The sequence below is a fragment of the Halichoeres trimaculatus genome, unplaced genomic scaffold (assembly GCF_033239565.1).
Source record: "Halichoeres trimaculatus isolate MK-OKI-2021-1 unplaced genomic scaffold, fHalTri1.1 fHalTri1_scaffold_14, whole genome shotgun sequence".
Lineage (NCBI taxonomy): Eukaryota > Metazoa > Chordata > Actinopteri > Labriformes > Labridae > Halichoeres > Halichoeres trimaculatus.
Genome location: NW_027437192.1, coordinates 133,609 through 145,000, shown reverse-complemented (window position 1 = coordinate 145,000; position 11,392 = coordinate 133,609). Strand labels below are relative to the sequence as shown.

The 11,392-nt window shown below is 44.2% G+C and overlaps 1 protein-coding gene across 2 annotated transcripts in view; it reads left to right on the top strand.

The window, feature by feature from the left end:
* Positions 1-11,392, top strand: part of rims2b (regulating synaptic membrane exocytosis 2b) — a 40,987-nt gene that overhangs the window by 7,986 nt on the left and 21,609 nt on the right. The window contains exons 10-21 of one of the 2 annotated variants that reach the window (XM_074686064.1): positions 1,081-1,145; positions 1,233-1,355; positions 1,762-1,861; positions 1,969-2,092; positions 2,378-2,424; positions 2,559-2,647; positions 3,258-3,388; positions 3,530-3,701; positions 4,709-4,868; positions 5,826-5,894; positions 6,117-6,252; positions 6,333-6,440. In XM_074686064.1, the coding sequence (XP_074542165.1) occupies positions 1,081-1,145; positions 1,233-1,355; positions 1,762-1,861; positions 1,969-2,092; positions 2,378-2,424; positions 2,559-2,647; positions 3,258-3,388; positions 3,530-3,701; positions 4,709-4,868; positions 5,826-5,894; positions 6,117-6,252; positions 6,333-6,440 (1,324 nt within the window). The remainder of the gene's footprint in view (positions 1-1,080; positions 1,146-1,232; positions 1,356-1,761; positions 1,862-1,968; positions 2,093-2,377; positions 2,425-2,558; positions 2,648-3,257; positions 3,389-3,529; positions 3,702-4,708; positions 4,869-5,825; positions 5,895-6,116; positions 6,253-6,332; positions 6,441-11,392) is intronic. The other variant, XM_074686065.1, reaches the window with a different exon arrangement.

The window sequence follows — 11,392 nt, the reverse complement described above, 5'->3', positions numbered from 1 at the left end:
GGAGGAGAGAGTGGATTAGCAGCCGCCCCAGGACGCTTTGTGGACGGACAGAAATAGAAACAGAGACAACCTCGGCTGTTGACCAACACAGAAACATGTCTGCACACCTGGTGGACAGGTGTCTGCCGACCCCAGGCCCTCAGGGGGACGTCCCAGCCCTGGGATCCATGTGTTGATCAGGAGCTAACGGCCTCCATGTTTGCTCTGTAATCAGCAGGCTGCACTCGGACCACTCCCCTGTCTGCAGGCTGGGCCCCCGCTCATGCTAACCACGGGCTAACTGTTGGTGCTAACAGGAAGCAGGAGCAGGGTCTGTTTGGATAAGAAGTCTTCTCTGAGCGAGCTCGAGGCTGACCATGGACTCAGAGGGAGAGAGGAGGACCGGCTCCACGTTCAGACTCTGATAATCTCATTACTCTCAGGTATGAACTGCTCTGCAGCCTGCAGGCAGCGCTCAGGGCAAACAGCACCCACAGAGTCTGTGAGGGGGGGGAGGGGGGCACAGCCTCACCTCTTCATCTTCTTCCTGCTCCTCTTCCTCGGCTGAAGACATCCCACCCTCTTCTTCTTCTTCATGGCTTTCACACAAACCTGTGAGTTCTGTTCGCGTCACTTCTCCAGTGGTTCAGGCTCAGTCTGAGCTGTAACCCGTGCAACTGGGTTCTGCTGTGGTCCAGACCCTGATTTAGGGGGTTTCACCCGTGTCTGTGGGTTCTCCAGGGGTTCAGGGCCACAGTCTGAGGTATTTGACCGGTGTCTGTGCGTTCACGTTTGGTTTAAGACCAAATCTAAGGGGATGAACCGGTATCATGGAGTTCTCTTGTAAATAAGGGCTCAGTCTGTGGTTCTGGGTTCTGCTGTGGTCCAGACTCTGATTTAGGGGGTTCAACCCGCGTCCATGGGTTCTCCAGTGGTTCAGGGCCTGGAACAAAGGGCTTTGACCTGTGTCTCTGGTCTCCTTTGGTCTAGGCCCTGATCTGGGTCTCCTGTGGTCCAACAGGTGCACCTTGGTTGTTTTGTTGGACCTCTCTGACCCCTGACCTTTGACCTTTGACCTTTGACCTTTCCTCCTCGGTACAGGAGACATGGACGCTCAGTGGTGGGATCATGGGACCTGGCAGAGCGAGCCTTCACCTATGTCCATGGTAGGACCAAGCCCCGCCCCCTTCTCATTGGCTTGTGACCTGCTGACTCACCTCAGCGTCCCCTTTTAACTCTTTACCTGTGCTTAGCAGCATCCGGTGTCATGGCAACCGTCTAAAGATGGAGAGCGTCTGATTGGACGGATTCTGTTGAACAAAAGGATGAAGGACGGGACGGTTCCTGCAGACGCTGGAGCATTGCTTGGACTCAAGGTGGCGCTCTTCCTCCTTATCTCCTTCTCTTTCCTCTTGTCTCCTGTCCTACCTCCCTGTCCCCTTTCTCCTTCTCTTCTTCCCTCTTCCTCTCTCTCTCTCTTCTTGTCTTCTTCGCTCCTTCTTCTTTTCTCGTCTGCTTCCTCCTCTCTCTCCTTCCTCTCTGTAGTTCCTGTTTCTCTCTGTCTCCTTTGCCTCTCTTCTTCCTTCTTCACTCACTCTCCATGTCTCCTTCCTCCATGTTTCCTTGTCTCCTTTCTATCTTCTTCGTTCCCTCCATCCTTCCTCTCTCCCAGTCTCTGTCCTCCTTCCCTCCTTCTTCTTCTCTCTCCTTGTTTCCTTCCCTCCGCCCTCTTCCTGTGAGGCGCTCCAGGTGAGCTCTTCACTGATTGGCTGTATGTTTCAGGTTGTCGGGGGGAAGATGACGGAGTCCGGTCGTCTCTGTGCCTTCATCACTAAAGTGAAGAGAGGAAGTCTGGCTGACACAGTGGGACACCTGAGGCCAGGTAAACACACACACACACACACACACACACACACACACACACACACACACACACACACACACACACACACACACAGATGGTCTCACCAGAACCCTTCCTGTTCTCAGGGGATCAGGTTCTGGAGTGGAACGGTCGGGTTCTCCAGGGAGCCACATTTAATGAAGTCTACCACATCATCCTGGAGTCCAAACGGGAGCCACAGGTGGAGCTGGTTGTGTGCAGACCAATCGGGTAAGTCACAGGTCACATGATCTGCTAGCCAATCAAATGGAAGCTCAGCAAAGAGAGACGCTCAGCACGCCGCACAGCAAAACGACTAAAACTGTTTATATCTTAAAACACTCAGGGTTGACTTTCCATACTGTGTGTGTGTGTGTGTGTGTGTGTGTGTGTGTGTGTGTGTGTGTGTGTGTGTGTGTTTAAACACAAACTATCTTTCATTTCTCTTCCTCCATGTCTCTCAGATGAAAAGCGTTAACGTTCGATGACGTTTTTTGTTTCTTGTTTTTGCTTCAGAGACGTTTCCCGAGCTGCAGACAGCGCCCTCATCTCTCTGGACTCAAGTCAGTTCACACACACACACACACACACACACACACACACACACACACACACACACACACACACACACACACACACACACACACACACACACACACAGAGTGATGAAACAGACAGTCCCTTTCCTTGTTTTTAGGTTCCAGCTCCTTCGACTCTCAGAAAGTCGGCCCCTCTATCTCCGTGACGTCTCCGATGAGTCCCAGCACCCTCTCTGGACAAGTGTCTGTAAGTTTACCCAGCATGCACTGCGCCACCTCTGGGTCAAACAGCTGTTAGTTAACGTGGGCCTCTGGGTGGGTGTGTTTGTTTCAGATGGTTAACAGGCGTCCTCTGGTGCCCCGCATTCAGGTAACCGTGGAAACAGAGCAGAGTGAGACGTCTGCTCCTCCACCTATCTTTGTCTTAGTGAGTCGGTGAGTTAGTTGGTTAGTCAGTAACCAAACCCGCCCACTAGTCCCACAGCTGGGTAGTTGGACTGACGTACAGCTGTAGACCTCGGGAGGAGAAGCTTGGTGTCTGAAGGCTTCTCCTCTGGTTCTGTGTGGTTCTGCGTGGTTCTGCGTGGTTCTGCGTGGTTCTGCGTGGTTCTGGGATCTGCAGAGTTCCCCCCAATGCTCTGTCTGTTCAGGTTCTATTCTTCCTGGTTCCAGGTTTTGGAGGTTTCAGATTGTGTTCTGCTGTGGTTCTGTTTTTTTCCTATGGTCAGTGGATCCCCGTTCCATCTAGTTCCTTTGGTCCTGCTTAGTCTTAGAAACCTGGGATGTTATTTGAGGTTCTGAAGGTTCTTAAGGTTCTCCCTCCGTTCTACAACCTTGATTTGAACCTTGGTCCGCAGGTGAAGCTGTGGTACGATAAAGTTGGTCATCAGCTGATCGTGACCGTTCTAGGAGCCAAAGAACTTTCTGTTCGAGAGGACGGTCGGCCGAGGAACCCTTATGTAAAGATCTACTTCCTGCCTGACAGAAGGTCTGTAAAGAACCCCTGACTGACTTGGCTGCATGGAACGTGTTCTCACTGTTGTTGGTTCTCTGAGTCTGTTGGTTGGGGGGCTATCTGTTGAACCTGCAGAACTTCTCCTGGTTCAGACCATATCTCCTGTCCTCACAGTGATAAGAGTAAACGAAGAACCAAGACTGTGAAGAAGTCCGTGGAACCACGGTGGAACCAGACTTTCATGTACTCCCCGGTCCATCAGCGCGAGTTCAGAGAAAGAATGTTGGAACTGACGGTCTGGGACCAGGCCCGGGTCCGTGAGGAGGAGAGCCAGTTCATGGGAGAGGTGAGAACCAACACACACCCTGTACAACAAAATACAGGAGAACGGAGAACACACACAGATAACACACACAATGAACACACACAGAGAACACAGAGAACACACACAGAGAACACACACACAGAACACACACAGAGAACACACACAGAGAACACACACAGAGAACACACACACAGAACACACACAGAGAACACACACAGAGAACACACACAGAGAACACACACACACACAGAACATCTCTTCTTTCTCTCACCCGTTGCGTCTCCTTCTCTTTTCTCCCCTGTCTCACCTGTGTCACCTGTCTCACCTGTGTCACCTGTCTCCCCTGTCTGTCCTGTGTCTCCTGTCTCACCTGTCTCTCCTGTCTCAACTGTCTCCCCTGTCTGTCCTGTGTCTCCTGTCTCACCTGTGTCTCCTGTCTCACCTATTTCCCCTGTCTCACCTGTCTGTGTTGTGTCACCTGTCTCCCCTGTCTCTCCTGTCTCACCTGTCTGTGTTGTGTCACCTGTCTCACCTGTCTGTGTTGTGTCACCTGTCTCACCTGTCTGTGTTGTGTCACCTGTCTCACCTGTCTGTGTTGTGTCACCTGTCTCACCTGTCTCACCTGTCTCACCTGTCTCACCTGTCTGTCCTGTCTCACCTGTCTGTCCTGTGTCTCCTGTCTCACCTGTCTCACCTGTCTGTCCTGTGTCTCCTGTCTCACCTGTCTCACCTGTCTGTCCTGTGTCTCCTGTCTCACCTGTCTGTCCTGTGTCTCCTGTCTCTCCTGTCTCACCTGTCTGTCCTGTGTCTCCTGTCTCACCTGTCTCACCTGTCTGTCCTGTGTCTCCTGTCTCTCCTGTCTGTCCTGTCTCTCCTGTCTCCCCTGTCTCTCCTGTCTGTCCTGTGTCTCCTGTCTCACCTGTGTCTCCTGTCTCACCTGTGTCTCCTGTCTCCCCTGTCTCTCCTGTCTCACCTGTCTGTCCTGTGTCTCCTGTCTCACCTGTGTCTCCTGTCTCACCTGTGTCCAGGTGCTGATAGAGTTGGAGCATGCTCTGTTGGACGATCAGCCTCACTGGTACAAACTTCAGCTTCATGATGTTTCATCTCTGCCGCTGCCAAACGCCTCCCCCTACCTGCAGAGGAGAGGACTGCAGCCAGAGGACACACACAGCAGCAGGAGGCTGCAGAGTGAGACACTCACACACAAACACACACAGGGACACACACTCGTTAACTGTCTAAATTTGAGTTTTTGTATTTTTTTGGTGTGTGTGTTTGTGTCGTTTCATTTACTTTTTTTCTGTGTCTGTTCTTCAATTGGTTTGGTGATTTTTTATCTCCCATAATGCATTGCCAGACAAAAGTCCATATTGTAACTCAGGTAACTCAGCTGTGTGTGTGTGTGTGTGTGTGTGTGTGTGTGTGTGTGTGTGTGTGTGTGTGTGTGTGTGTGTGTGTGTTTTTGTTTATGTTTGTGAATTTATGTATTAGTGTGTGTGTATGTGTGTGTGTGTGTGTGTGTGTGTGTGTGTGTGTTTTTGTTTATGTTTGTGAATTTATGTATTAGTGTGTGTGTGTGTGTGTGTGTGTGTGTGTGTGTGTGTGTGTGTGTGTGTGTGTGTGTGTGTGTTTTTGTTTATGTTTGTGAATTTATGTATTAGTGTGTGTGTGTGTGTGTGTGTGTGTATGTGTGTGTGTGTGTGTGTGTGTGTGTGTGTGTGTGTGTGTGTGTGTGTGTGTGTGTGTGTGTGTGTGTGTTAATGGCTGGGTATGTGGGGCATTTTGTTGACATTCTGGGTTCTGGTGGGTCTTTGGGGGGTCTGTAGGGGAATCATAGGAGGGTCTTGGAGGGTCTTGGGGGTCTTGGGGGTCTTAGGAGAGTCTTTGGGGGTCTTTGGGGTCTGTACGGGAATCATAGGAGGGTCCTGGGGGTCTTGGGGGGGTCTGTAGGGGGTCTTAGAGGGGTCTTGGGGGTCTTGAAAGGTTTTGGAGGGTCTTGGGGGTCTTGGGGAGCCTGGGTCAGTGGTTCCTGTGTTCATGTGTTGCTTGAGTGTGACGGCGCTGTGAGCCACGTCAGTCGTCCTTCCTGTGGAGGATTACTGAAGAGCTGCTTACAGGCTTAACCCCCCCCCTCCCTCTCTGCAGGGTCTCAGCGGATCAGTGACAGCGAGTTCTCAGATTATGACTGTGAAGATGGAATCGGGGTGATATCAGGTAAACTACATATCCCATCATGCACGGCTTTAAACCTCTGTGACTCAGTTAGCCGCATCAATCTCTGATTTCTGATCTTACAAACCACAGTCAAGGTGCAGGCTCACACACACACACACACACACACACACACTCACACACACACACACACACACACACACCCTAACCCTACCCGACACCTCCGTGGGTTGATGATGACCACCTGTTTCTCTGTGTTTGCAGATTACAGGCAAAATGGGCGGGACTTCCATAGCTCCACCCTCTCAGTGCCAGAGCAGGTGATGATGTCCAATCACTGCCCCCGGTCTGACCTGGTCCGGATGAGGTCACGGTCGCCAAGTCAGCCCCCTCCTCAGAGGTAAGTATGATGTTTTTTTGACCTCTGACCCTTTCATTTGTCTGAACTCTGACCCTTGACCTCTGACCTCTGGTTGCCAGTGGCAATCCACTGTACCCCTTGTACCGCGAGGATGCTGTACGGCTGCTGCGAGGTTCCAAACTAAGCCGAGCATACTCTGATGCTGGCCAGTACAGCAGCTTGGACAGGTAACTGAGGAGATGCACAGCAAACACACCTGACCTGGGTCACCTGGGTCACCTGGGTCACCTGGACTCTAGCCAAACAGCAGTCTGAGTCTGAGTCAGCAACACAGCAACGTTAAAAGATCAGTCCTGCAAAATCCAGATCAACCAAGGACCCAGGCCAGGGATAGATGATTAGTATTTCTAGTCAGGCCACTGGTAAGGGTACTGGTAGAGAAACTGCTCACTGAACTGGTAGAGATACCAGCTGTTACCAGATATTAGTAATACCACTGGTAGATTTATTGTTCACTGCACTGGATAGATAGATAGATAGATAGATAGATAGATAGATAGATAGATAGATAGATAGATAGATAGATAGATAGATAGATAGATAGACAGATAGATAGATAGACAGATAGATAGATAGATAGATAGATAGATAGATAGATAGATAGATAGATAGATAGATAGATAGATAGACAGACAGATAGATAGACAGATAGACAGACAGATAGATGACTTATATATTCTAAGGGAAACTCAAGTGTTTGAGATATTGGTTACTACACTGTTAAGGATGTTTTATTTGTACCGGTAGAGATATCATTCACTGCACTGACAAAGCCAAGGCTCCCTCCACTGGAAAATTTACAACATCCTGCAGACATGCAGTAATTTCAGCTATAGAGTCATGTTTGTTTTCAATGCAGTGGTTCCTGAGGGTCTAGAGATAGGGTCTGTCCAAGCTTGTTTTTGTTCATTGTCTCGTAGTTGAAGAAGAAGGCTTCAGTTCTGTTTGTTGATCATAGTTCAGTACAGTTTGTTGATCATAGTTCAGTCTGTTGATCATAGTTCAGTCTGTTGATCAAAGTTCAGTTTGTTGATCATAGTTCAGTACAGTTTGTTGATCATAGTTCAGTCTGTTGATCATAGTTCAGTCTGTTGATCATAGTTCAGTTTGTTGATCATAGTTCAGTCTGTTGATCATAGTTCAGTTTGTTGATCATAGTTCAGTTTGTTGATCATAGTTCAGTCTGTTGATCATAGTTCAGTTTGTTGATCATAGTTCAGTCTGTTGATCATAGTTAAGTTTGTTGATCATAGTTAAGTTTGTTGATCATAGTTCAGTTTGTTGATCATAGTTCAGTTTGTTGATCATAGTTCAGTTCAGTTTGTTAATCATAGTTCAGTTTGTTGATCAAAGCTCAGTTCAGTTTGTTGATCATAGTTAAGTTTGTTGATCATAGTTCAGTTCAGTTTGTTAATCATAGTTCAGTTTGTTGATCATAGTTCAGTTTGTTGATCATAGTTCAGTCTGTTGATCATAGTTCAGTTCAGTTTGTTGATCATAGTTCAGTTCAGTTTGTTGATCATAGTTCAGTTCAGTTTGTTGATCATAGTTCAGTTCAGTTTGTTGATCATAGTTCAGTTTGTTGATCATAGTTCAGTTCAGTTTGTTGATCATAGTTCAGTTCAGTTTGTTGCTCATAGTTCAGTTTGTTGATCATAGTTCAGTTTGTTGATCATAGTTCAGTTTGTTGATCATAGTTGAGTTTGTTGATCATAGTTCAGTTTGTTGATCATAGTTCAGTTCAGGTTGTTGATCATAGTTCAGTTTGTTGATCATAGTTCAGTTCAGTTTGTTGATCATAGTTGAGTTTGTTGATCATAGTTGAGTTTGTTGATCATAGTTGAGTTTGTTGATCATAGTTCAGTTTGTTGATCATAGTTCAGTTCAGTTTGTTGATCATGGTTCAGTTTGTTGATCATAGTTCAGTTCAGGTTGTTGATCATAGTTCAGTTTGTTGATCATAGTTCAGTTCAGGTTGTTGATCATAGTTCAGTTTGTTGATCATAGTTCAGTTTGTTGATCATAGTTCAGTTTGTTGATCAAAGTTGAGTTTGTTGATCATAGTTCAGTTTGTTTGTCATAGTTCAGTTCAGTTTGTTGATCATAGTTCAGTTCAGGGTGGTTGATCATAGTTCAGGTTGTTGATCATAGTTCAGGTTGTTGATCATAGTTCAGTTCAGTTTGTTGATCATAGTTCAGGTTGTTGATCATAGTTCAGGTTGTTGATCATAGTTCAGTTCAGTTTGTTGAACATAGTTCAGGATGTTGATCATAGTTCAGTTTGTTGATCATAGTTCAGTTTGTTGATCATAGTTCAGTTAGTTGATCATAGTTCAGTTCAGCTTGTTGATCATAGTACAGTTCCTTGATCATAGTTCAGTTCAGGTTGTTGATCATAGTTCAGTTCAGTTTGGCGATCATAGTTCAGTTTGTTGATCATAGCTCAGTTCAGTCTGTTAATCATAGTTCAGTTTGTTGATCATAGTTCAGTTTGTTGATCATAGTTCAGTTCAGTTTGTTTATCATAGTTAAGTTTGTTGATCATAGTTCAGTACAGTTTGTTGATCATAGTTCAGTTCAGTTTGTTGATCATAGTTCAGTTTGTTTATCATAGTTCAGTTTGTTGATCATAGTTCAGTTTGTTGATCATAGTCCAGTTTGTTGATCATAGTTAAGTTTGTTGATCATAGTTCAGGTTGTTGATCATAGTTCAGTTTGTCGACCATAGTTCAGTTTGTTGATCATAGTTCAGTTCAGGTTGTTGTTCATAGTTCAGTTTGTTGATCATAGTTCAGTTCAGGGTGGTTGATCATAGTTCAGTTTGTTGATCATAGTTCAGTTCAGGTTGTTGATTATAGTTCAGTTTGTTGATCATAGTTGAGTTTGTTGATCATAGTTGAGTTTGTTGATCATAGTTGAGTTTGTTGATCATAGTTCAGTCTGTTGATCATAGTTCAGTTCAGTTTGTTGATCATAGTTCAGTTCAGTTTGTTGATCATAGTTCAGTTCAGTTTGTTGATCATAGTTCAGTTTGTTGATCATAGTTCAGTTCAGTCTGTTGATCATAGTTCAGTTCAGTTTGTTGATCATAGTTCAGTTTGTTGATCATAGTTCAGTTTGTTGATCATAGTTCAGTTTGTTGATCATAGTTGAGTTTGTTGATCATAGTTCAGTTTGTTGATCATAGTTCAGTTCAGGTTGTTCATCATAGTTCAGTTCAGGTTGTTGATCATAGTTCAGTTTGTTGATCATAGTTCAGTTCAGTTTGTTGATCATAGTTGAGTTTGTTGATCATAGTTCAGTTTGTTCATCATAGTTGAGTTTGTTGATCATAGTTCAGTTTGTTGATCATAGTTCAGTTCAGTTTGTTGATCATGGTTCAGTTTGTTGATCATAGTTCAGTTCAGGTTGTTATTCATAGTTCAGTTTGTTGATCATAGTTCAGTTCAGGTTGTTGATCATAGTTCAGTTTGTTGATCATAGTTCAGTTTGTTGATCATAGTTCAGTTTGTTGATCATAGTTCAGTTTGTTGATCATAGTTCAGTTCAGTTTGTTGATCATAGTTCAGTTCAGTTTGTTGATCATAGTTCAGGTTGTTGATCATAGTTCAGGTTGTTGATCATAGTTCAGTTCAGTTTGTTGATCATAGTTCAGGTTGTTGATCATAGTTCAGTTCAGTTTGTTGAACATAGTTCAGGATGTTGATCATAGTTCAGTTTGTTGATCATAGTTCAGTTTGTTGATCATAGTTCAGTTAGTTGATCATAGTTCAGTTCAGCTTGTCGATCATAGTACAGTTCCTTGATCATAGTTCAGTTCAGGTTGTTGATCATAGTTCAGTTCAGTTTTGCGATCATAGTTCAGTTTGTTGATCATAGCTCAGTTCAGTCTGTTAATCATAGTTCAGTTTGTTGATCATAGTTCAGTTTGTTGATCATAGTTCAGTTCAGTTTGTTTATCATAGTTCAGTTTGTTGATCATAGTTCAGTACAGTTTGTTGATCATAGTTCAGTTCAGTTTGTTGATCATAGTTCAGTTTGTTTATCATAGTTCAGTTTGTTGATCATAGTTCAGTTTGTTGATCATAGTCCAGTTTGTTGTTCATAGTTAAGTTTGTTGATCATAGTTCAGGTTGTTGATCATAGTTCAGTTTGTCGACCATAGTTCAGTTTGATGATCATAGTTCAGTTCAGGTTGTTGATCATAGTTCAGTTTGTTGATCATAGTTCAGTTCAGGGTGGTTGATCATAGTTCAGTTTGTTGATCATAGTTCAGTTCAGGTTGTTGATCATAGTTCAGTTTGTTGATCATAGTTGAGTTTGTTGATCATAGTTGAGTTTGTTGATCATAGTTCAGTTTGTTGATCATAGTTCAGTTCAGTTTGTTGATCATAGTTCAGTTCAGTTTGTTGATCATAGTTCAGGTTGTTGATCATAGTTTAATTCAGTTTGTTGATCATAGTTCAGGATGTTGATCATAGTTCAGTTTGTTGATCATAGTTCAGTTTGTTGATCATAGTTCAGGTAGTTGATCATAGTTCAGTTCAGCTTGTTGATCATAGTACAGTTCGTTGATCATAGTTCAGTTCAGTTTGTTGATCATAGTTCAGGTTGTTGATCATAGTTCAGTTTGTTGATCATAGTTCAGTTTGTTGATCATAGTTCAGTTCAGTTTTGCGATCATAGTTCAGTTTGTTGATCATAGCTCAGTTCAGTCTGTTAATCATAGTTCAGTTTGTTGATCATAGTTCAGTTTGTTGATCATAGTTCAGTTCAGTTTGTTTATCATAGTTCAGTTTGTTGATCATAGTTCAGTACAGTTTGTTGATCATAGTTCAGTTCAGTTTGTTGATCATAGTTCAGTTTGTTTATCATAGTTCAGTTTGTTGATCATAGTTCAGTTTGTTGATCATAGTCCAGTTTGTTGATCATAGTTAAGTTTGTTGATCATAGTTCAGGTTGTTGATCATAGTTCAGTTTGTCGACCATAGTTCAGTTTGATGATCATAGTTCAGTTCAGGTTGTTGATCATAGTTCAGTTTGTTGATCATAGTTCAGTTCAGGGTGGTTGATCATAGTTCAGTTTGTTGATCATAGTTCAGTTCAGGTTGTTGATCAT